Genomic DNA, 26,015 nt, shown 5'->3' with positions numbered 1-26,015 from the left:
TATCTTTATATATATGCATACCTTTTGATTTATTAGAGCAGCTTCTGGAAGAGGTGAGATGCACCTGAAAAACATAAGGGCTCTTACTGAACAAGAGAGAAGAATGAAAGCAGTGGCACTTGCTCCCATTGACTTTTGAAGGAGCTGATGGCAGATGAGGGAAGGGACTGCAAGCAGAGGCAATTAACTTGGATCTCGTAAGCTGTGTGATGAACAAGTCTTTATCCCCGTGTAATTAGTGGTGTTTGTTAAGCTACAGTGTTGTCCCACCGATTAACTCTCTCTCATCTTTTTCACTATTTTTTGCCCTGTCTGTTCAGTGCTGTCTTTGGAGAGATGTCCCCTTACTTTTTCCAAATCAGTGATTGGTAACCTGCATTATGTTATGACAAGTCAAGCTTTGTGAGCAGGTTGACAGTCTCACAGAGGCAGAAAAAGTACTGTGCGATGAGGACTTTGAAAGGAGAACAAAGGGATTGGGAACTACTTTTGTAGCCAAAAAGTTCCTCATGGTGTTTACGACAGTCACTGCTTTTAAATTAAACACTGATTGGGAATGGGTAGAAAACATTTCAGTGGTAAACTTCTTGATTTCAGGCCCCAAAACAAAGTGTCATGTGGCTGTGAGTCTGCGTCCATCACTGCTTCAGGAGGTAGCAGCAGGAAATATCCACCCTTGCAGTGATGCCAGGCTGTCTTAGGTGCTTTGAAGTTTATAACTGAGCTGCTTGAAACTTCACCCTAACTACCTTCATGCTGAAAAAAAAAAAAAAATCAATCATTGTGTTTTTGCAGGTTGTGGTCACACTTGGCAGTGCAGAACATTACAAGCAAATTGCTCCATTTTATTTTTATTATGTCGCAAAGGCAATTACATGATAATTAAAAAAAGAAAGGTCATTTTGGAATAGGTGTTGGTTGCATGGTGTGTGCTGCCGAAAAGTGTTGGATCAGCTCAGTCTTAGTCAGAGAAGCGAGTCTTCTGCTTACACAGTTTTCAAGCTTTCACATGTTTCCTTAGCTTGCAAACATGCTCTGAATTCATATCAGCAGTGTTACAAAAGGTAACACTGGATGACTTTGACCACATTATCTGCCGCAGCAAGATCACAGGTCCTAATTAGGATTTGACTGGTGTAAAAAGTGCTTGGTAGAGGACACTGGAAGGTCTGATATGATGTCATGATGCAAAAAGAGATGGTTGCTTCTAAAGCTGATTTTTGAAAATGTGGGTTCATTTGCATTTATATAGCTATAGCTATAGCTATGTTTACCGGAGAGGAGACTATCACTGGGGAGACATGTGTAAGGATTTAGTATTAGGTCAGGATATCAAATGTGATCCATCCATTGTCAGCAGAAAGTTTCATAAAGTCAGTCCAAAAACGCAACTTGTCTATCAAGGCTATCAAAACAATCAAAACCGATATCGAAATGAATGTTATGACACCTATCACGTACCATCGTTTGCAAAACAATGGCATAAGCGGGCCTACATTAAACAGAAGACGTTGCACCACATGCACTGCACTGACAGGAGGGACGTCATACCAGAGAATAACTCTGTTTCTCTGTAATGCATGTGAGATAGTCAGTGGACAGAAGTTGTAGGGCAAGGGGAGATTGTCCAGTAGTCAACCGAACATGCATGAACATAACACAAAAAATGAAGTAAAAATGCTAATGTGGTGGCTGTTAATATACCTGGGTAGTCCACCCAGGTAAAGTATACGAGTGGGTAGCACATGATGTATTTGTGAGAGACAGAGAGAGCGGGGTGGTGGGAGAGCGGAGACACAGTTGCAAAAATATAAAATGTATATAACATGTGCAATGTTGATGTTGTTTGACAGACCAGCACAGATATATTAACCTACAGGAAACCTTGCATTTGCTGTCCTACTTTGTTGTGTATAATTGCTTGTCAGTGAAACAGAAATTTGTTTGTTTTTGCTTCACCCCTCGGTGGCATTTGTTTGCATTTCTGTGATCTTGTCCGAAGAAGTACAATAACTGTGTCACAGGTGCACCATCATTAAGGTGTGATTATCAAAACAGTGCTACCAGGAGCCATTCCAGTTTCTCATTTCAAGGATACTGCACAAACAATCTGATCCTCGTTAGTATATGAGTTCAATTAGCACTAATTGGATAATTACCTGAGATTATATCAAGATGTGTTCATTGTTGTGTCACACAGCCTGTGGTATTAATGGCAAATTAATACTGCGAGTATAAACTGTCTTGGATTTTTTTTTTTTTTCTTTTTTGCTGAGGGTGTGAATTCCTGAGTGAATACTCTGTGACCATATTCTCACTGTCAAGACACTGTCCCCGGAAAAGTGAAAACATCTTCTCCATCAAGAAGAGCCTTCAATATCATTCTTTGCTTTTCTTTCAATGAGGAGATACTCCTCTGATATAACTGATGCTGTAGCAGCATATACGTTAACAACTTCAAAAACAGCAGCCATGGTTGGACATATAGTTGTTACTCTCACTGTCATCACACCTAAACTTCATCAGTAGCTGCCGGTCGTTCAGCGTAGGTCCAAACCACTGTGGCTGAGACACGAGAGCACAACTTGATGCCTGGAAAGATGGATTCTTGATCTTGTGAGTTCTTGATTTTCCGTATCTAGCTGCTTCGTGAGGTAATTACTGTCAAAGTTCACTCTGAACATCAGTGGTTGCTCATATTTACTCACTCCTCTCATGAGGTGGCAAAGTGATGCAGATGCTCCTTCATTCGTTTTAGTCCCCACAAGAAAATTAAAGTGCTTGTGGCCCATAATCCAATTTAGTCTCCCCCGCCCCTACGTGGTGAGTTTGCTGTGATTGCTTTAGGGAGCAGTGGCAGGGCAATATTAAAAATCTACCCATATTATTGTGATTGTATACGCTTCAACCAAAGCCTTCTGAGTCTGGGATCTGAGCACAGCATCTTAAGTGCTCTCCTGGCAGCTTTGTGTTGCTTATAAGACAGAGGCTGAGGATACAATTCAATTAAGTTTGGAATATACATTAACATGCTGTATCTTCTTATGCAATAAAAGCATGACAGGGTAGTGATGTAGTCCCAATGTATGCCAGGGTACTAAACTAGTTTTGAGCTGTGCTTTTTATCAATCAGTAATTGGCCATTGTCATTTGATCTGCCATTTTGCCAGTTAAACTTTTTTTCCCCCCAAACATTAGCATTCTTGCTTTAGTATTATTAAGTAAATCAGTTGAGCTTAATCCTGTGAAATCACTATTGCTGCATTTGATCTCTCTAGCTGATTTGAATTAAAGCAGGTTTTGGTGAACTTGAATGTAGGGTTGCGACGGTATTTTCACTGTATGATAACCGCTCCAGAAAACACCCTATATAGACAAAAGTATTGGGCCACAGGACCATTACACCACAGGGACTTTAATGACATCACATTCTAAATACACACACAGCTCCACTCTTCTGGGAAGGCTTTCCACAAGATTTTGGAGTGTTACTGTGGGAATTTCTGTCCATTCATGCAGCAGAGCATTTGTGAGGTCAGACACTGATGTTGGACCAAAAGGCCTGGCTCACAATGTCCATTCCAGTTCATCCCAAAGGTGTTGAATGGGGTTGAAGTCAGGGCTCTATGAGGGCCAGTCAAGTTCTTCCACACCAAACTCATCCAACCATGTCTTTATGGCTTTGTGCACTGGGGCACAGTCATGCTGGAACAGAAAAGAGCCTTCCTCAAACTATGGCCACTAACTTGGAAGCAGTTCAAAATGTCTTGGTATGATGAAACATTAAGATTTTCCTTCACTGGAAGTAACAGCTCCATCCCAATACTTTATCAATATAGTGTATCACAGAAAATGGTGTTCTGCAATTATTAACATAATTATCGATTATAGTGACATCAGTGACATCAGAATCCACATGTATATATTTCATCTACCCAAGTCCCATGCTAACAAATTATTTTCTTCTTATATTTCTTTTCTTTATAGACATGCACCCTCAATGATTTCACTCATTTCACTGTTGTATTCATGTTTTCTTTAATTATTAAAATGATTATAGCTGTCAGTAATTTCAAACAGAGTGCAGAGTAACTGCAGAAATTACTGTAGTTGGCAGAACAGAGGAAATTCTACAGCGGAAACAGATTGATGGAGGTCAATATTTATCAGATGGATGGCTGATACACACAATTTCACCATATGAACCTGGACTGTGTTTGTGATCTTTGGTCGTGTAGAAGAACACAGAACATTAATTAACATTAGATTCTAACTGATCCGGAGGGCGTGTTGGAAGATTTAAATAATCAGTGAAATTAGTGTCTGCGCCTGGTGTGTAAATGCCCACACCGTCTCTCTTAACGGGGAGGGGCACTTATGATTTCTGCTCTTCACTGGAGGTAGGGCCTGTTTAATAAACTCAGAAACGCACATGCAACGCAACACCCATCAGAATACTCTGCTGCATCAAACTTAAAGAGTTCTATCCATCTGTCTTCACTTTGAGTCACCAGACTTTGACTGAAATTGTCTTAAGGCAAGGTGATGTGTTGAAAATAATTGAAATATAACATATACTTACACTGATAATGAATTTTTTTATAGGTGGCTAAAATATATTGGGATTCATTAGGATTGAAAAGGCTGATAATCCTAATGAAAGTGTAAAATACTTTGAAAAACATCAGAATCTCTGATCAGCCAGAGTTGAGGTGAAGAGTTTGCTTTGACTTGTGGAGAACGTTAGAGGAGGTTTTGAGTCGTAGTCATTAACCAGTGAAATATCTGTCCCAGGATGTTGAATTTGACCATTGTGTGACATTCATGTTTCAAGCATAGCTCTTGTAACAATAGTTCCATCTTTTCTGTCGCTGACAGCTTTGTTAACTCCATTTTTATCTCTAGTTTTAACATGAAGCATAATGGATGGGTCCCCAATGAAACAGCCCTCATTTCAAACTATTCTCTCACATGGTGAATATTTTATTTCATTCTCTTTGTAGCAGGTAAACAACGCTGTAGCTGCAGTGGAACATATCACATTTCTTGTTATTTAGTCGGGACACAAGTTGAAAATACATTGCCAGTTGAATATTAAGACAGTGCTCACAAAAGAAATGATGTAATATTTCATTTTTTATTCATGGATCAACTTACATTATACCCATCATCAAGGAACAAAATCTTGTTCGTGAACACTGACAAAGCTTGACCTTGGGGAATTAAAAAAAAAATCTATTAAGATTTACCACCAATTATGGTTTGAAATAGTGCCCATATCCATGAGAAATAACTCTGCTGTCAGCGTCCACAAAGTCATTCACAGATTTATTGTCAGAGAAAAAGGTTATGCCTTTGTCTGTCTCTTTCTCTCATGGTTTTCAGTTTTAATTCTGATTTCTGCTGGTTTGGCACAGACTGATTCATGCTTGCATATGTAAATTGAGTTTAAAAGATTATTACAGTAACACAATACATGAATCCTAACATAAGATGGCTGCTGCTTTTACATTGCACACAAATTCAGGACTTCATATCAAAACCGCATGCATTACTATTTTTTCAGTACTCCAATTTGAGGGAAATATCTTGTTGCTCATTTGATTCAACAAAACCTTGATACAGTCTTTTATAATTTATTCTGGTAGAACTTTCTGTGTCCCAACAAATTATTTTCATAAGTGTCAATCAGTAGCTCTTAATCTTGGCAGTCCATAATTTGGATGCTTGCACTGACGACCCATCACTCAGCAGGGGTCATCAATGGGCTGTCTCCTCTGCGAGCAGGGCCGCACTAGTTAATTGAGGTTAATTTTTGTCTCTGAATGACTGTGAGCAGGTGCTGGAGGTTGGTGGTAGTTGTCAAGCAGATGCATGTCATAAATGACTTCCCCAGTGTTTTCCTTCTGTGAGTGTGACCATTATAGGTGACTTTTAGTTTAATGCGTGTAGATGCACATTAATTTACCATTCTTTGTCTTGTGTTTCCCACAAAAACATTCAGCAGATGCTGTGAGAAGTGTTTTGCCTTGATTTAAACTCTAAATAGTTTATATACTGTTTTTCATAGTGTGCGTCAGGTGAACTTCTGCTCTGTGAGCATTATGAACATTGTTATGTTTAATACGTGAAAACACTTTGTCACCACAGATCCTAATTATTTGGCATAATGATTATCATGATTGCACTTCCATCCTTTAAGCAATGAGCCATTTTCTTCCACTCAGTGACACCCTTGACAGTTGGCAATCTTCTGCTAGGCTGCTATATTTTCACAAAACGTGGATAATATTGTGAGAACTTTCTAACTGCAGGTCTGGGAGAGATGGAACTTATGTACCTTTCATTCAGACTGACTGACTGAATTCCTTGTCTGTTTTGGTCTTTCATGGGTTGGTTAAAATTTCTTTTAAGAGATTTTGAACATTATATTAATTAATATCACAGCAAACAATTATTTGCCTCACAGTATTGCAAAAGCCATGGTGCAGTTTGAGGTGCTAAGCTGAAGACATTCACATTCAATTGAAGCCATCAAACCTTAGGTACCCAAAATATATTTTACATGATATTTGAGGTAGCTAGCATTAGCCTGAGAACTAGCAAGTTAATAATTATGTTACATGGATTTAGGTCACTTGGCAGAAGAAGGTAAAAGAAATATCTCCTTATCAAGGTGATTATTTAGTGATGTACAGCAGGGAAATATTTATCCAGAATATAATCACATCGAAGTAGTTTGTTGTATGTGAAAACCTTGAAGGTTTTGTGTTTGAAGATGATTGTGTTTGAATGAAATAGACTGTTAAGATTTTCAGTCCCTGAAAAGTTTGCTCTTCATACCTGCATATGCATTTTGATTTAAGCAGTTTCAAAAACACCTTTTCCTGTTATTTATACAGCAAGAGAAGTAATAAATAAATTGCATGAGGTAATGCTGTATTTGTTACAGTTGTGCAAAACAAATCTTGGCCATGTAAAATTGAAGTATTGGTTATGTTGGTTTTATGCCAAAATTAAGAGATTAGACAAGGGTGCTTTATTAGTGCATCCATGGGTATTTATAAATGTGCTTCCTCATGTCCACATGAACTAAGTCCAGAACCTTGTTGTCCAGGTATGAGATCCGTGACCCACACCTGGTGGAGGAAAATGTCCTGCAGATACTGAAGGAGAGGGCTGACTTTGACAACTATAAGCCGCGCCCATTCAACATGCGTGAATTCTACGACCGGACAGGCCACGACATCAAGGACATGCTGCTTTCTTGCTACTACCGAGGCATGGAGTGCAGTGCTGAAGACTTCAAAGTGGTGAGTCAGGCGCATCATTAGTTAGATGTCTTCTGCAGGGCAAGCTGAGTCCTGCCAAGACACTAGTCAGTTGAGCATATTTGAGATACAAGGTCAGCAATGATATAGTTTATTATGAAGTCTGTATAATATGAACTCTGGTGAGTAACCACTGCTTAAGTTTGCTTTTTGTAAATGGCATAACAAGATACATGGTTGTGAATAGTATACCGATCCTCAGTGCAGTCCATTACTGCAGAACAAAAGATGTCAGGATGGGACTCAGAACTATTGTGTACACTGTGACTGACTCACAGGCCAAAGGCCACTGAGTGTACATCTTAGTATGGTGATACACACCTTATACAAGTCGACTGCAAGGTCCTGCACACTGGCCTTAGTGTGATAATTTACAGTCTCCAAAAGGATGAGCTATCCTATTATAAATGGTTGAAACTTGGTCTTTAGCTGTACTCCAGATCTGTGACATAACACCTGCTTAATGAGATGGGTGTTAAAAAAATCTGTTGCTCTGAGAGATTTTTTGGAACTGTATGTTTTTCTCATCTATTGGGTGGCCACAGACGTCCAGTTGTTATGTGGATCCTGTGTGACCTTTATACATTATGTGCTGTACAGGGTATGGATTCATCAGCAGTAAAAGACATTCAGCTGTCAGGGCACATGGGGTTTGCCTTCTCTTGATGGAGTGATTGTCATCAGTTACTGTATATCTTTTGTCCTGTCTCTTAACAGCCACACCACCTCTTTATGTTTATGGAGACACTGACTGGATTATGGACATTATTTTGTAGGTGAAACACTCATAGAAGACCAGTTGGTAATTGAATCTGAATTTTGCTGAATGCAAGAAATTTACAAAAAATTGCAATTACTTCAAAAAACTAATTTAGTAATTCATTATCTTTAATTTGATCTGCATCTGATTTTGGTGACTTTCTTCACCATCTAACTTTGTCTGTCTTTGGTTTGGTGCTGGGAAGTAGCATACAATGTATCGGAACTTGTTTGGAAGGTCAACTTGCGTTGCTTTTTTGACAATGGGAATTGTATTATTCATAAAAAAATAACAGATCTGATAAGTATTTTTCCTTGAGGTATTGCTTATAAAATAGAGTCATTTGAAGTCACTAAATGAGGTCCTAAAATAAATTAAAATAGGTGTAAAAAGACATAACATTTTTTTTAAGCATAACAAGCCTCACAAAGAAAAAAGGGGCTTGCAGTAGATTGTTACACATGGTAACTAGTGGCACCCTGCTGCAATCCAGATGGAGTAACTATCCAACAGATGCTCATGCCAGAGCAGGTGGCAAGTGATGATTACACTGTATTGATAAGGTTGAAGTATCTTCAGAATAATGTGTTAATTTCACATTTGTAAATGTTTCATAAAGGGTCCAGTCACCACAGATCCCTGAATATCTCATGGTGCATTTAGTAGATGCTGCAAAAGCTATTTTTTGCTTATGAATTCACTCAGTGAATGTGTGCATCATTAAAAGATATGCTAACCCTTTATTTCCTGTCACTTGTGAGGGAAGTTATGCATACCACAGCCTCATCTGACATAGACTGGGCCCGTTTTAGGGGATGGATCATCTATACTGCAAAAAGTCTATCCACTTTATTTGCCCAATCGTGCAATACATGCACATGCATAAAGAAAGAGTCATGTCACTGATTACATTACAGATGCTGTTCCAGATTTGTGCATCAGTTTCATAAATAGCATGCATGAGAGGCAGTGAGTGTGTCAATAAGGCAAAAAAAGGCTTTAAACTGCGGTCCATTGTGTCACTTATATACCCTGTGTCCTTCAGTGGTCCTTTGAGGTAGAATATCTTCTGCTCGGAGCAACCTCCCTCCCACCCCACCCCATATGCCATAAAACCATGTAGTATAGCAGTGGTTGCAACACGGCCCACATGGTGCAGCTTCAGTTATATGCTGATGTGTCCACATTTATTGTAGTTAGTTGTGCTTATGGCAGATGGTGCTGCGCATTGGCTCTACTGTACAGTACAGTAGTAGACCTGGACAGAACAGCTCAGCAGAGAGCACTAATGGTGTGGAAAGAAATTTCAGTGCAAGAAAAAAAGCACAATGAACACTCCCACCAGCCTCTGCCCTCAGACCCTAGAGCATGGAAGCAGTAAAACTGTGATTAACACTGTCGGCAGCTTCTGCTTGTTTACCCCGCGGCCTCTGCAACATGCCCCCGCTCACTGTTTCCTTGCTGTAGAAGATAGCCAGAAACAAATGTAAGGCATCATGGTGTCCAGTTTCATTGCACTGTTTTATTAGAGAGATGGAAAATAAAATAGTCAGACCACACAGCAATGCTAACACTTAATGCAGGTTGTCTCAGACGGGAGTCTGAGAATCTGAGTCAGACCAACTGATAGATGAAAGAACTTCAACTTCTTTTAGGTTCACTTTCAGGTGTTGAGTCCCCTATTATGCAATTGAAAATACAGTGTGCCCTTGTCAGGCCAGTGTTGTCATCAGTTAATGGTCACTGGTCCAGATACCCAGTGTGACACTGTGTCATATAACCAATTTTCAGTCATTACTGCGGGAAATTACAGATCAATAACTCCTATCTCTGCTGCACAGCATCTCTGCTTCCTCTTTCTTTTTGGAAAGACTTATGCAAATTAGGAATGTAGAAGGTTGGGTTTACGTCTTTGAACTCATCTGATATTAAAGAGCAGCACCATTGAAAAATTACTCTCAGTTAATATTAATAGGTGGCCTATAGCTTCTGAACTGTAGCTTTCGGAGATAATAAGAAAACACTAAAAGGTGAGTGAAATACAAAGAACCTAATTTGATTTTTTATGACCTTGTGTTTCATTAAAGAGACGCATACGTTGGCACATGGATCATAAATGTACTGAATCAGTTCGAGAGAAAAATTATAGGGTACACATTCTGTTTTAGTGCATCCCAAAGGAACCCTCTGCAGATAATATCTTGATAGATGATTGATGTCACAACCTCTAAGTTATTCCATTTTGAACATTTCAAGACACCCACGTCTGACTACAATCACCGGGGAAAACTTTGACAGACATATAACTTTGGAAGACTCAAGACTGAATCTAAGGGGGTTTGGGAGAGAGCCAAAGAGAGACAGAGAGGGACGGCTCAGAAAAAATAAAAACCAGAAAGAAAGAGAGAAAGAGGGACAGACAGACTCGGAGACCGATGCCCAGGTAACAGCATAGGCCTTGGGATGAAACTGAGCATAATGGTCAAGTGCCGTAAAGAAGCAAAAAGACACAAAACAGCAGCTGCAATGGAAGTGCTATCAGTAGACACACAGGTTTGTGCACATTTAACCTCTTAGAGACTGCAGAGCGGTATCTCCCTTTTCCAGCTGCCCAATTGTTTGCCCAAAGACAATGAAGTATGACAGCTCAACAGGTCCCTTCTTTCCGCTCTTATATTTTTGTTAAAAACAATATGCCACATTCTGTCCAAATGCATAAGGAGATAAAAATGTTACAGGTCATAGTGGTATTCAGACAAGATGTCAGCCTATCTTGAATAAATTTGAAAATTTGTCAAGATTGCACTGGTTTTCTCCTAGTCCCTACACTGACCAGTTCACTTATTGCCTGTGCAGGCTCTATGTACAGTCTATGCACTCCATTGGTACTCTAATTCCTTTCATATCTTCTTAGTTAACAGCATGATTTACTTTGCTATAATCACAAGGATGTGGTGTTGTTAATCAACAGATAAAAGTGTAGCAACCAAAGGAGATGTTTTTTAGAGGCCAATGTTTTTTTAGTGTCCACTTGCAATTTTGCAGCATTTAGTTGAAATGTTGGCAATTTCAATGCCACTGATACTTAATTAAAAACATTAACTGACATAAAATGAAATGTGTTTTGCACTCTTTATGGCAAAGCTCTACGATACCTTGGAAACTGCAGGTCTTGCACTTAAGTTAATTAAGTTAAATAGACAGCTTTACTGAAATACTTGTGCGGCAGTGTATGCCTATTAAACTATTAGTTACGGATTTGTTAAATTATTTTCATATTATGCAACATTTTTATTTGTCTTTTAGTAGTTTCTATCAGCCCATTTAGTTTCCGCCTCAAGTCTATGACAAGCCCCCCGCCACCAGCCTGCACTGTCCACCTTTGTGTAACCCAGACTTTTGCGTAATTACCATGATCACTCTATTGAGTTATTGGCTCTATTTCAGCTGTCCATTGACCCCACAGAGACCACCTTTAGTGTGTCGCTAATGAGATGTGATCAATGGAAAAAGACCTTTCAAAGACACCTGCTCATGGATCACATTTCACAAACACCCTTTGAATCAGTCTAAAGGAAAGGTCAGTATTTTTTGAAGTCTTAAATTCTTAAATGCAATTCTCTCTTCACATATGTAGGTTAAAATAATTAATATTTGCTGTTGTATTTTCTCCTCCCAGTCCATACAAATTGCTTCTACAGAGCAGTAGGTAGGGTGATTTCTCTCTCTTTAGTCTTAAATTCTCTCTTTTGTTTTTTTAAGGTACTGTATTTCCTTGTTGAACTATGGTGGGAGGACACTGATAGTCGTGCATAGGCTTTGAGCCAGGGCCAGCTTGAGGCATCTGATTTCTTAGCTTAATTCTTCATGTAATCTAATTTAATTATATTAGCTATTAAATGTGATGACTGTTCAGGCTGAGAGTCGTTTGAGGTAGCTGCCATTTATAATTTCATACATTAAAACATTCTTTAATCTCCCATTCCTCATCAACTGTTTTTGACACAGCTCACCTTTGTTCCACCCTTTTTTACTCATTGCTATTCAAGCCTCATCCATCAGCACAAAGCCGATGATTCTGCTGTTCTTTTTACCCGGACAATTCCCACCACTTTCTCTCTTGAGGATAAATCGGTCAATGTGCTATTACTGTAGAATTCAAAGACATGGATCAATTAGGTTGTTACTGAGTAATGGATGCATCCCTAATGAAAAAAGTGCCTTCTCTTTGAGTGTAACGAGGCCAGGGGCTCTCCCTGACACAGTCTTGTCTTTTAGTCTCATCACTTGGCAAGTCAAATTAGAAATTGAATTGTGAGGTATGGGATTTTGTAATGTGTTCATTGCAAATATTTATTCAACCAACTACAATGCTGAATCAGATATTTTACTGAACTTGCTCTGGTTCTCCCTGCCTCTCGCCTGTAGTTAGCTGGGTTAGGCTCCAGCCCCCCGCGACCCTGACGGATAAGCGGTATAGAAAATAGGTGGATGGATGGATGCTCTGGTTCCAAACCGTTTTTGTCTGAGGGACGGTCACATTCCTGTCAGAGGAGCCTGCCATTTACCCCTATTTCAGTCGGCTCTACATGTTACCAATTATTTCAAAGTCATGTTACTAGAGTAGAGTTACCCTAACCCTAACCTAAAGGTGCAAGCCTACAGCTGTTTTTACCCTTTTTTTTCCATTTTAATGCCAGGATTCACTTTCACATGGGCAAACCAAGTTCCCACTGATATTATTTTTTATGTAGAATTGCTGCAGCATGGGATTCATGACACACAAAGCAATTCAGATTAGATTATCAGAATGGGTGGGTGATGCAGCCACAATGCTCTGTGTGGTCACTTTGAAGTGACAAATTGCTTCTGCTCTTAGTAAATTTTGTCTTCATTGTGAAAGTAAGAAGTGATGGAAAAACATGCACAAGAGCAAACACTAGCTTTGGCGGTTTACCAGCATGTCTTCAGCTTCACAGCCTAGTCAAAGTTGGCCTTTTCGGCAGGGAAGGGGGAATGATACTGCACCTAGACTTCCTGTCACATTGGGCCCCACCCCGCCCTGCCCTACATACACAAAAATACACCTTTCACCTTACCAAAGCAGTTTTTGACAAGTTAGTTTGCTGATGTATGAGTGGCATGGTGGACATGGAGTGAATGGAGGAGGAAAACACTGATTAAGGCAAATTCAGAAGAGATCTAAGAATCCCTTTATTCCATGTGACCCCGTCACTGCTCCTACCCTTCCAAAAATGATTTTTAACAATGAATTGGGTGGGAGAAATACAGTTGGGAGAGTGAGAGAGAGAAAGAGTGGGAAAGAACTTATCCCTTCAAGAATCAATTATAAACACTGGCTGAGATCAGAGGCAACGGATGACTGCGCAAGGCTTTGGAGGGAGAAAGAGGATGAGAAAGTGGAGAGGGCAAGAAACTGTCCTGAAATAAGAACGTTGGTGTGTGCTAGCAGGGGGGAGTCTCTGTTTGGCTCTGGGTTAGCGGTGCCAGGGAGCCAGTGGGAACAGAAGGAAGGAGGAAGGAGGTGGGGATTGATAGACACTGAGAGAGACCAGCAGCGCACTAGCTGAATGAGAAGCAGGGTAGCCTGAGCCCTCTGTGCTAAGGCCCTCCTTGCATGCACACAGTTTATAAAGCTCTCAGTTTGCCCCACTTCACTGCACAAACAGTGAATATATGGTTGATATTCTGCAGACAGTCTCGGTGATCATTCACATGGCACTGGCAGGTGGCACGCTGCTGCATTAGTCAGCTAATTACCACCAAGAGTCATATTAGCAGGGCTGAATTATTTTTTCTTCTTTTTTTCCTCTTTTTGTCAGTTTTGTAATTTAGTCATGTTCATAGAAAACTTGTTATATTTGCCTTGGTGCATTACATTTAGCATTTTTTTTCCTTAACACCTTTGAATTCATCAAAGATAAATTGCTGGAAAACATGATTAATGGTTCTGGCATCTAAAGTTGGTAAAGTTGTACTCTGTCTCCTGTGATTGTATGATGTAGTTTTTGTCTTAACTGTATTATTAAAAGTGACACTTGGGATGGTGAGCGGCAGACAGGTCAAAAAGATGTTGCTTTATTTCACAGACGACAGGATACAGATGCTGTCATCTTGTGCTTCAGCGTCTGGGGATAGTGCGATAAAAGAAGTTGGAGCTCTGCTCTGTACCCGTGGGACGCTGTGTTTTCATCTTACCAGCCATTGTCTTTATTGTCTTTTTTTTCTTTTCTTTGTCTCTTGGGTGCATCCACTACTTCAAAAATACCCTGTCAACTTCCTTTTGACTCAGTGTTTCGTTTTTTTAATTCAATAGGGGTTTAAGTTGTAAATAAGGAACACTAATGAACAGTTGGTTGTGTTCTTGTTATAGATTAGAAAAACAAAAAACAAAACATTTACTTGATAATAAATAATATTAAAATCAGATTTTTATTCCCAATACACTGATGTGTTTAAGCATGTAGGCAGGTTCTTAATATGCAAATTTCAAAAAGGTTGGGGTGCTGCGTAAAACATAAATAAAAGCAGGATGCAATCATTTGCAAACAAACTGTGTTTACCAGCAACTGAGCCCATGTAGTAACATCGTTTACTCATGTGTCTCGCAAAGTGGTGAACCTCAGCCCATCCCTGACTGTGAGAGACTGAGCTTTGTGAGCAGGCCCTTTTCATACTCAATCTTGATACCATCACCTGTTATCAGTGAACCTGTTCACCTGTGGGATGTTCCAGATGCGTGGTTTCATGAGCAGTACAGTATATATTCACAAAAATCAATGATATTGATCAAACATTAAATATATTGTTTTTATACTGTTTAGTCTATGTAAAAAAAGTACTAGCAAATGATCGCGTTCTTTTTCATTTGTGTTCTACACAGTACACAGAATCAGAGTTATACATCAAGCCTGGGTCTATGTTGCATCTGCTTAATTATTGCTCTTTTATTGATGTAATCTTGTACTTATAACCTGCCTAAAATATATGGACCAGAGTAATGGGACATTCAGCATTCCAAGACATTTTGAACAATGGTATGCTCCCGACTTTTGGCAACAATTTGGGGAAGGTCCTTTTCTATTCCACCCTGACTGTGCCCCAGTGCACAAAGCAAAGTCCATAAAGACATGGTTGGATGAGTTTGGTGGGGAAGAACAGAGAGACTGGCCTACACAGAGTCCTGACCTCAACCCCATAGAACACCATTGAGGTGAACTGGAATGGAGCCAGGCCTTTTGGTCCAACATCAGCGGCTGATCTCACAAATGCTCTGCTGCATGACGGGGCAAAAATTCCCACAGAAACACTCAAAAATGTTGTGGAAAGCCTTCCCAGAAGAGTGGAAGCTGTTATAGTTGCAAAACTGTCTGTTTATTTAGAATGTGATGTCATTAAAATCACTGTTGATGTAATCGTCCCAATACTTTTGTCTATACAGTGTAGTTGCCATAGCAGCTGGGTTGTTTTTATTTGTGTGGATATTGAAAATGAATAACCTGTTATACATGAGTTGGAGAACTACGACTGATAAAGAGATACAATAAAGGAAATAATGTTTCAGCTTTAAAGGTGCTATATATGACATGTGCTGCCACTAAAATACTTTTGGGAAATTTTGATATGCACTCGAGCACCAGTATCTCAGACTAAATCAAAATGTCCCATTGAGCTTCAACCTCTTGTTGAGGTTTCCTTTAGCAATTTGCGTGAACAGTTACTGTTTCTGATGAGCAGGTGGCATGTTGGGTAGCAGCCCCTGGTGCCAGTGTATGAATGTGTGTGTGATGCATTTAGAAGAATCGGTTTGTGCTGAAGGAGAAAAAGTGAGAGGGAAAGCAACAGAGCAGGCATGCGCAAGACTCAGAACAAAGCACCTCATACTGATAAGTCCTTATCTTACATTATTTCGTCTCTGTTGAATACGTGTGTGATTTCCTCTTGCAGATGTGATGTGATAATCTGGTCTTGATATGTTTGCAGCACCTACACTCCATTTCTTAGCTGCCCCGGTCAGTCAGTCACTCAGCCAGCCAGTCAGTCAGTCAGACAGTCAAATGAATTAATAAAAGATGCTTTGGATTCCTTCTTGATAATAACAGAGACTTGTCACTCAAGGCTCAAACAACCTTTATGTGTCCTTGTTATCATCTGTTCACCAACCAAAGCCTGAAGGCAACGGCTTCCATTGTTTATTGCATTTGTTTTCAAGATTTTCATAAAAAGTTTCAATTGTGAAAATGAGGCATCTCATCAGTGATCAGTCTCTGAGTAAGGTCAAAGACAACTCTAGAGAAAAAAAATCTAATTTACTAGAAACAGGAAAAGAGTGGTTTTAAATTTCCAGAACTGTCCATTTAAATAACATGAATTTGATGAACTTCTTGACTTAAAAACGGTTTCTTAAAATCAAAATCTCAATATGAGCTGTTTTTGTCAACATGTTTCTTTTGGCATTAGACAGTGTAGGAATGTGATGTGTCCTGTCCATCTTCGTAAAATGTAATCAATTTAAAAAGTCAGTCAGTAGATGTCCACTCTGCTTACCTGTAAATATTTACTTGTACTAAATTTAAATATTGTGTGCAAATCATTTCATTGATTAAAAAAAGAAGCTTTATGTTTTAACCCTGTAACCCTGATTCATCCTACATGCTTCTTTCCCAACCTTTTTTCTTCGCTGCTGAAGAAAACTGTCAGCCATTATCTTTAATGTTTCCTCATTTCGCAGTCTCTTTATCTCACTATTCCCTTGTGATGGATTTTTTTTCTCTAGCAGTGGGGGTTGGTGAGGGAATTTAAAAGCATCAGAAATCACTTACAGATTGCTGAGTTTACAGTTCACAGCGGCTCAGTTCAGTATGTGCAGAGCTCAGAAAGGTGCAGGCAACACATTCATGCAGTCCATCTAATTTATGGCTCTATTCAGTATTAAATATGTGTGCGTGTGTGTGTGTGTGCATTCAAAGAGGTCACCCTCAGTAAAAGCTTCACATTAGATATCCAGATTCAAGAGCTTCTGCTGTACAGTAAGGTGCTGACCTGCAACTTTGTTGGTTAAACCTCCCAAAAGTTTATGGTCCTTTTTTAAAATCTCTTTAGGCTGTACAGACATTGAGGAATCTGTCCTTTTTTTTAAGGTTATAGTAAAGTGGAGCAGGCCTTCCTCTCCTGCTGTGTTGTGTTGAAGAGCATATATTTTATCCTCTTTAGCCTGATGGACCTGGGGATGGGTCACCACTAGATGGACTTTTTGTAAAAGATATAATCAAACATGGTCTATTTGTAGAACATATGAATATTATACTGTTTGAAAACATGAGGTCTTCAGTTTTCACTAACCATAAGCCAATTTTATGCTGTCCAAACTATGTCTTAATACTAAGTAGTTTAACAATAAAGTTGTACGAATATAAACTTCTGAAATGTAAGAGCAACTTACGTTCAAAAGGATAATTTTCTCGTCTCATCTAAGAAGACGCAAGTTCTGCTGTTTCTGGGCAAAACTAGCAAGAACGCTTCATATTTTACTGTCACACTAACATAAATCTATGTTCTTGCCAAAATATTTGACCAAAGCATTTGTTATTTTCACCAGCTTTTTGTATACTTGCTTTTCTACTCTCAGTTTTGGACTGGCAGTGATCTAACATGCAAGCAATAGACCAAAACATGGAGAGTATATTATATCGTAAGTCTTTATAAAATGTATTATCTTTTTATCAAATTTACAGTTACAGTTGTAGTCAGAGACTGGCAGAAGACATTCAGTTGCAGCATTATTTGTGAAATGTGATAGTGCCTTTGATATTTAAATAATGTACTAGGTGAGAATGAAAATCGTATTTTTTTCCCCTTTCTTGCATCATCATTTACACTGGAATGTAGAATATAGAAAGAGGTTTATTTACAGTGGATTCGTATTCCCTGGCCTCTTCCTTTTGAATAAGATCAGAAATATCCATATAAGCCTCATGGTTGAGGAGCTCTTCCTGATTCATTCTGTGTTTGTTATTTTAGACTTTTTTTCCCCTAGGGATAGGACTAGGGCTTAAGTTAACTGTGGGCATTAATATTTTCAAAGGTTGCATTTGTCATGTGGGAAAAGAAAAGGATGTTTGTGTTATGCTGCAACTGTGGCCACTGCAGCGTTTCTCTTTTAATATAGGAAAGTAATTTTGTCCTAATGCCAGACTGTCATTTAAAATGAATGTGCCAGGGCTCGGTTACAAATCAGTAGAATGGAGATGGCAGCAGAGTGGACACAGCTAAAATACTGCCGCTGCACCCTTATTCTGTCACTGAGTTTATGTGCCTGCTTACCCAAGGAGCAAACAGCTGGGCAGACAAGCACTGAGATTATTGTTTATGATGGTGGAAGGGAGGTTGAGGTGGAGTTACGATAACCTGATAGATTACCTCAACAGCAGTGACAGGATCTGAAAAGTGTCTCATTCCACTCATGCAAACTTGGGTTCTGTTTCTCTTGGCTTAGTCATAGATGCTGTTAGCAGTTTGTATGTGTCTGAGTACACAGAAAAAGCCAAATAACCAGCTATAATGTCTTCTTTTTCTTTTTTGTTCTCTTTTGTCTTTTATCCTCACAAATGTTTGCTTGACTATGATAAGTCTTTTGCTTGATTTCAGTCATGCGAATGACATCAGCTGGCTTTTCTATTTTGTTTTTTTTTTTAAAGCAACTTTTAGCATTTCTAACATTTTCCCAGGAACATCTCATTACACATCTGGGACTGGTTTAAAGAGGCCCTGATTCATGTATGTTATGCTGTTTAACCCATTGCGCGCTGGGTCCACTGTCGGCATGTGTCGAGATTAGAAGTCCTTTGGTTTAAAAGAGAGTCTCAATAATAGCTTAAATCACTTCAAAGTCAGATTTTTGTCACGTCAGTGAATTTACTGGTTCGTTTGTTCTTGCAACATTTCCTAGACAGTTATCAGCCTGAGGTTCTCAAAACCAGCCTGTCTATTGACGTTAGTTTCAACATTTAGCCTTATACTGACACGAAAGCCTCAGTGTTCTGTTCAAGGCACTGCACAGGGTCACAGTAAGAATAATCACTCAGTCCAGCAGGCTATAAGAAGTGGATGCTTTCTGCCACAGGAGGGAGAGCCCACTTTTTTATTTATTATTTGATAGTCCTGCTCTTGTCATGTCTAGGTCTCACAATCTCTTTTGCTTGAGACCCAAAATTTAGACAGCCTTAGTTTTCTGGTTCAAAGCCTAGTTTAGTCAGGGAGCAGAGCTTAAATTCATGTGTCAAAGAAATAAAAAGCTTCCACTTAACACCGTTGTGCATGACTTCATCCTGCAGATTATGCTCAAGCGACTGGAGGCTGGAAGCAAGAGTCGGTGTGTCAGAGAAAAACGGCGGGTGCTCATCTTCCCACCTGCATGAGAGTGTGTATCAGTGTACGTGGTTGAATTTCCCTGAATGTATGTTTCACTTCCGGTGCACACAGGCCTCATGTGATGCATGTGTCACCGCATGCAGTTTGAATGAGCGTCACACGGTCAGTTTAGGAAACTGTTAGATGCAGTTTGACTATCCAAGTAGTTTGGTTGGAGCTGACAGATGTTTGTGGTGTCCTTCTCTTAACCCCTGTCACTATACAACATAGACAGGGCAGATGAGTTGCTTTCCTAAACCCAGTAAAAGGCAAGTAAAACAGATTGGAGATGGTTTGAATTCTGATAAATTGACATATATAAAGATGGACAATACTTCTCCACTTCCTCCCACTGCACAGTTATGAACCAGAACATTCTGGATACAAGCATTGCCATCTTGCGCTAGTGACGTCATTTGGAGTCAGAGTCTGTGCAGCAATGATTGGGTCGTGGAGCCATAGTATCGAGTTCCTGCCAATACACCTTCCCACTCAACTGCAAGCAGGGTTCAGCTGTCAGTCATGACATTTCAACCCCTTTTTATTGCACTAATTAACTAACTAAAACCAACTCAAACCAAAACCATGTGTTTAGGGAAATGAAAACTTGAACACACACCAGAAACCATGCTGGGGAAGGGAATTAGCACTCACTTTGGGATAATATCACACGTCCAGAAACCTGTTTATATTCTGCTAATTAATGTATCAATAAACTGAGCTCCATAGAAATACGATTTGTGTTATTGTATTTAATGGCATAAAAAAAAGTTGTTGTACAGCCTAAAAACACTGGTGTAGTGCTATGCCACATTACGCACAATTAGTGTGCATGCTTGTGTAGGTTTGAGAGTGAGCGTGTAAAAGTATCATATGTGCGCACTCATATGCATGATTACATGTATGCGCATCCCAAAAGCTTTCAGTAGGATTGCCACAGGTCAGTTCACTAACCTGAAGTGTGCCTCAGATTTTCTAGACAAGACAAAACCTCACGCATTTAACAGGAGTGAAGTAGCAGTAACCAATTAATACTATGCACTGTCACAGTCTGGACCTACATTACAATTACTGCCTGTCTTTTGGTTCAAGTGGATCTGCTTTCTCATTAGGGTCATATATTAAAATGTGGGATACCAAGAAAACGTCATTTCTTTGCAGTTAAACAGGTCTTAATGAACCATTTGGGTAATGAGGTGGTTAACCATGAGGCAGACAGGAACAATGGCAAACATGGCAACTGGCAGCGCTTGGTGAGTGCACTTTGTCATCAATCTGCTCTTGCCTGTCATTAGGAATATGATCCATTTCCTAGTATTTTACCCTCCCCTGTTCACTCACATCAGTATTGCATAGCGTGACCATGAGCATGATATGTGTGTATTATGTTTCTCTTGCTTAAAGAGAAGAGAAAGAACAGTATAATCCAGTGTGATGGAAGCCCCAGTATCTAAGTAGTTCTCAGTGTGCATCTGAGCATTCGAATAAATGTAAGTCTAAACCTACATAAGAGCTCTATGTGGAGGTGGTTAAGCCATTAGGGAACACCAGTGGAATTGAATGAATGAATCATCAACCATAATAAAATACATGATGACATGTGTTAGATACATGTATCATTCATGCACACACATCAGTTTACCAGGCTGCATGAGTCATTGTCTCAGTAGCCATCACTAGCTGAGGGAAGCAGAAGCTTTATTATTTCACTGACGCTGCTGTCGAGTGTATAAATCACGCTACTGGCTTCCTTGTGGGTATTCTGTTTTTTTTTTTTTGAAATGTTAAGTGTGTGTGTGTGTGTGTGTGTGTGGATGCATATTTCTGTAGTTGTGGGAAGAAAAGACAGTCATACAGTCCCCACAATGTAAATCATTAAATATTAGGGTGAAGACTTGCTTTAATGTTAGTTTGATGTTAAGGTTAAGGTAAGTAATGTTTATTGTTAAGGTTAGGTGGTGGTTAAGCCTCCAGGAAATTAATTTAAGTCTATGTAATGTCTACAAATGTGATGGAAACAAGAGTCTGTATGTGTGTGCGCATGCGCACGTGCATGTGCAGGGTTGTGTGGGGACGTGAATGTGAAACAAGTCCTGATTCCTTAACATCTACCAATAAAGTGCCTTTGAGTAAGAGTACTGACAAAGTTGGGTTATAGATGATGAAAAGGTTTTATCATTTGTGTTAGGAATGTCATCAGGATGTCATCACACTCACACCATTTTAAACAACATATATTTTGCCTCAAGTAAGGGTTCAAATGGAAATTTAATTTTACGTTTTTATGTTTATAATACATTTTTGAAGCAGTGCAGTTGTTAACAACAGACAGTTCCACTGTCATGAAAGCAGAAGATATTTGAATGTGGTGACTGTTTCCAACAGACTCTGGGTTCTAATCGCAAGTGAGCTAATTTAACCCCAACTGTTTACAGCTTTAATCACACTTTTCTTTTTCTACAAATTATCAAGTCCTTTTCACTGTGCTACCAGACCAACATATTTCCAGGATACTGATGCTTAATAGAGAGATTTTCAAGAAAAAAAAAAACTATTGTGAGTATTTGGGTAAAGGCTTGTGGTGATGCATTTGTAAAGTAAAAACACTTGTGGCACTTGATTTTGATAGTATATAATCACCTCTGTTCCTTGATGTGCTCCAAGCAACTTATTGTAGATATCTCCTGAGCTTCAATGTTTATCATGCAATCAGATGATAATTATGAATGTGCAACACCTTAAAAATGTTAACACACAGTCCTCTGTGGAATAGTTAGGCATAAGACATGCACAGGATGCCGGTGTTGATATACCCCATCTTGAGCTTCAATGTTTATGCAAGATCTTCTCAAACATGAATTCATTTTACTTCACATCAAGGCAAAGCAAGTTTATTATAGCACATTTCAACACTAATTCAGAGTGCTTTACGTAAAATAGAAGAGCATTGAGAAAAGACATAAGAGGCACAAGTCAACACAGAGCAGCTACTTTAGCCTGTGTTTAAGTGTGCTCTGCAATTACGATTTTACAAATTGGCTACTGCTAGAAGATCAGCTGTCTGTAACCATAACAGCAATGCAGGAATTCCCACTTTATTTGAGATGTAACATCTGTGTACTTCTGGTCAACTTTGATCTTACTTTACTAATAATGAAATGAGATAAACAATGGCACAGAGGCATGATGCTTTCATCCAGCAGAGATGACATGTGTCTGACAGGACACAGTGCTCTGTGCTCTTTTGGGTCAGTGTGATGATATATGGTGTGGAAGATGTCAAACTTGGCAAGGAACTGCAGTAAAGGATTTAACACACTATTATTTTTACTATTTTACCAAATATTCTTGTTGGGTTGTTATCTTGGTGGCTGAGGTGGTCATTATTCAGACGATATTGTTTAGTCTAATTATGACATTGAAAGTTGACATAGGACACATTGATGTTTCAGTATTAATCCAAATGCTTTGAGTTGCCGAGTCGTTACCATAAAACATAAAACGCACCATAGTTTTCATGAGTAGATATTGTGAGGAAAACAAAAGAAAAATATTTTCCAGATGATTGATGATGGTTGAGATGAAAACATAATGCAGGCAGCATTACCTTTACTGAATGCATTAGCTAATGCAGATAGTTTTATATTGTTGCTCTGAGGCACAGAACAGTTTTAGCATATTGCTCTTAGAATTTTTGGGGGGCTTTTAAAAAAAGAGCTAGTGGATATGACACGCTTTCCTGAGTGTACAGTTTTAGAAAACTTAGTTATGCTTTGTGAGTAATAAACAGTGTTGGTGGGACACTGAAAACTAAGTGGGCAAAATGAATGGATCTGTCACACAGTGGAGGGAAATGTGATTGAATTTCCCTCTTTGGCTTCAGATGATATGCACGCCTTACTGAATCAGGTTCCCTTATTTATGCTCCAATGCTACACTTAATTACAAAGATCAGATACTTTCCTGCCTTAATATTTTGGCTGTCCACCAGAGGAGCCTTTAAACCACCACTACTAAGTAGCAGAACTGACTCATTAACTACTTGGTTTAATTTAAACCATCTCCTCACTCTTGCTCTTATTGTTCTTAACCTGATAAAAAAGAATCATGGACCTTTTAGCTAAAATCATATGCTAAGACAGACAGTGAAAGAGACTGTAGAAGTCAACTCTGCAATTCTGCTGCACTGGGACAGCCTGACTTGTGTCGTGATCGAGGAAAGCCTGTGTCAGACGGCATGGTACGCATGGCTGTCATTAATATCTCAGTGTCTGTCTATTGAGCGTCAGGTAGTGAAAATGTGTTCCAGCACTCTCACGCCCAATGTGCACATCAATAGCACTTCACCCAGTACACTTGGGAAAGATATGAGAGCCCCACTTTCTGTGCAAAGACACCATAATAGGCATTTAAACAGCTCATCCAGAAACAGGAAAAGGTTGATGAAAAGGAATCTAGCATTTGGAGGTTGACTAATTAACACTAGATCTGGAATGAAGTCAATGCCATGTTTCTCTGTCCTGTGTATTCAACCCTGGCTGTTGATGAGTGAGTATATGGATGGTAAATTACAGCTTTGAAAAGTGGCTTGTGTTACATTTCATTGAGCGCTGTTCCTTTATTGTTGTTAATCATGTTGTATTTGAGAAGGTAATGAAGTTTCTGGGGCTGAAGAATGCAGTCATCCATCCTAATAATAGCGTTCTTGGTATGCTTTACATGTTATTGTCTCTCACTTAGCTGACGGAAATAGGTTTCCCAATGGGTCAGTGCAAACACATTAGACTGTGTGTGTCTCTGTCCCTGTATATAGGGAGGGTGTGGGGATATGACTGCAAGTTTAATGAAATTTATTGACAACAACAACGATAATAATAACAGTAATAATAATAATAATAATAATGATAAGAAGAAGAATGGCAAAGCCGTATGTGTTTAGACGATCGGAACTGAGCCTCTGAAATGGTTTTAACCCACAACAACACTTAAACAGTAAGAGTGTGTTCTTTACTGCACAAGCAAGGCAATAAAGCCTACAACAAAATCCCAATATCCATACCCAGAAACAGTGGAATATTCATAAAACTATAGCTCAACAATCTGACTTTGCCCCCGGTTTGCTTGCTCCTTAGCTGGTCCTCCAGCCAGGAACCTTGCATCATTAGCCACCCAGGCCGTGGTTTACCCCTCGTTCCTGTAATTAGAATCCTCCCTCTGCAGCTGGGATACAACCAGGAGCGTGCTGTATTTGGATACAGCCATGCAACTGCAGTTCCCGCTGTACACACTCTCAGTCTTAGGGGCAGATTTTGTGATATGAATTACATGAGCTGACAACATGTAATTTTTTCTTCCCCCTAGTGAGGGAGACAGAACAGATTGGGCAGGGTTTGCCGACTTGGTGTAGGGGCTCGTAAAGTTTTGCAGCATGATGACAATGTTCATTCTCTCTTAAGGTTTTTGTATTTTGACCCTAAGAACTGATATGTTGCAGAGTCTGCAGTGCTAAAGATGATGTGGGAAGAGATGATACAGGTTGAGCTGTACATACCTACAGTCCCAAAACCAGGTATTACAGAAAAGAATTCAAGCTGTTGCTTTCTCCTCATTTTAATAATGGAAATCTTTGAGTGTCTTCAAGACTTCTAGCATCTAAAAAGCAACGTAACACCAAACTGTAGCTTGAACACTTCATCTTTACTTATATGTAGTACAAAATATGTAGTCAAACCCAAAGCTCACCAAAGCCACAGACGTTTGTCTCTCCATTTGTACGAATAAAGTGGAGTCAAGTTCAAATATTTCCACCTCAGGCCTCACTTGACTCATTAGTCTTTCATTCAACTGAACGCACATTAATAGTGCTGCATAAGACAATCTCAGTAAAACCTGTGTGTAGTACTACGAAATCAGTAGACAAGTTTAACTTAAATTTTGCCATGAAAGCGTCCTTAACTGCTAACGTCTTCAGTTCAACTACACAGCTTTTTTTGTAGCAACTCTTACATTGCTATCTGTTGCACTTGCAGGAGTAATTCAATTTTTCTACATATATTTTTATTGCCTTCATTCATGGTTTTATACCTTCTTTCTTTTTCTTCTTCTTTTGTTCCTCTCTGCCCTTCTTTCTTGTTGTTCATTCTTTCTTCCTTCCTTCTTTTTTCTTTCTTAAAACATACTTGTAACACTTCAGTTTGCAGCAATCATGTTGCATCTAAAAAAAAGTTTATTGTAACATTTTTTGGATGTTTTTTTCCCCATTACTTCTCTTTGCTCTTTGCTTTTGCTGCAGACATAAACGGCTAAATTGTGCTGTGTTCTTGTTACATTGCAGTTTTTCATTGCTAACTCATAAATCTTAGCATTATTAGTGTAGCAAATCTAAAAGAGAGGAAATATTGAATCATGACCAATCAAAGTAATTTTTCTCTGTGCTCTTCATAGACCCAAACAAAAGGATGCTTTCAGTAGCTTTTTGTCAGCAATATAAACAT

General features: G+C 39.2%; 1 protein-coding gene across 1 annotated transcript in view; it reads left to right on the top strand.

Moving 5' to 3' along the window:
* The window catches only part of asic1b (acid-sensing (proton-gated) ion channel 1b), a 143,341-nt gene that overhangs the window by 4,273 nt on the left and 113,053 nt on the right, over positions 1-26,015 (top strand). Inside the window, exon 2 of the mRNA XM_046383155.1 lies at positions 7,118-7,313. Coding sequence (XP_046239111.1) covers positions 7,118-7,313 — 196 coding nt within the window. The remainder of the gene's footprint in view (positions 1-7,117; positions 7,314-26,015) is intronic.

Source organism: Scatophagus argus, chromosome 3 (genome assembly GCF_020382885.2).
Source record: "Scatophagus argus isolate fScaArg1 chromosome 3, fScaArg1.pri, whole genome shotgun sequence".
In the NCBI taxonomy this organism is placed as follows: domain Eukaryota; kingdom Metazoa; phylum Chordata; class Actinopteri; family Scatophagidae; genus Scatophagus; species Scatophagus argus.
The sequence above is the reverse complement of the archived record's forward strand: the minus strand, read 5'-3'. Positions and strand labels throughout refer to the sequence as shown.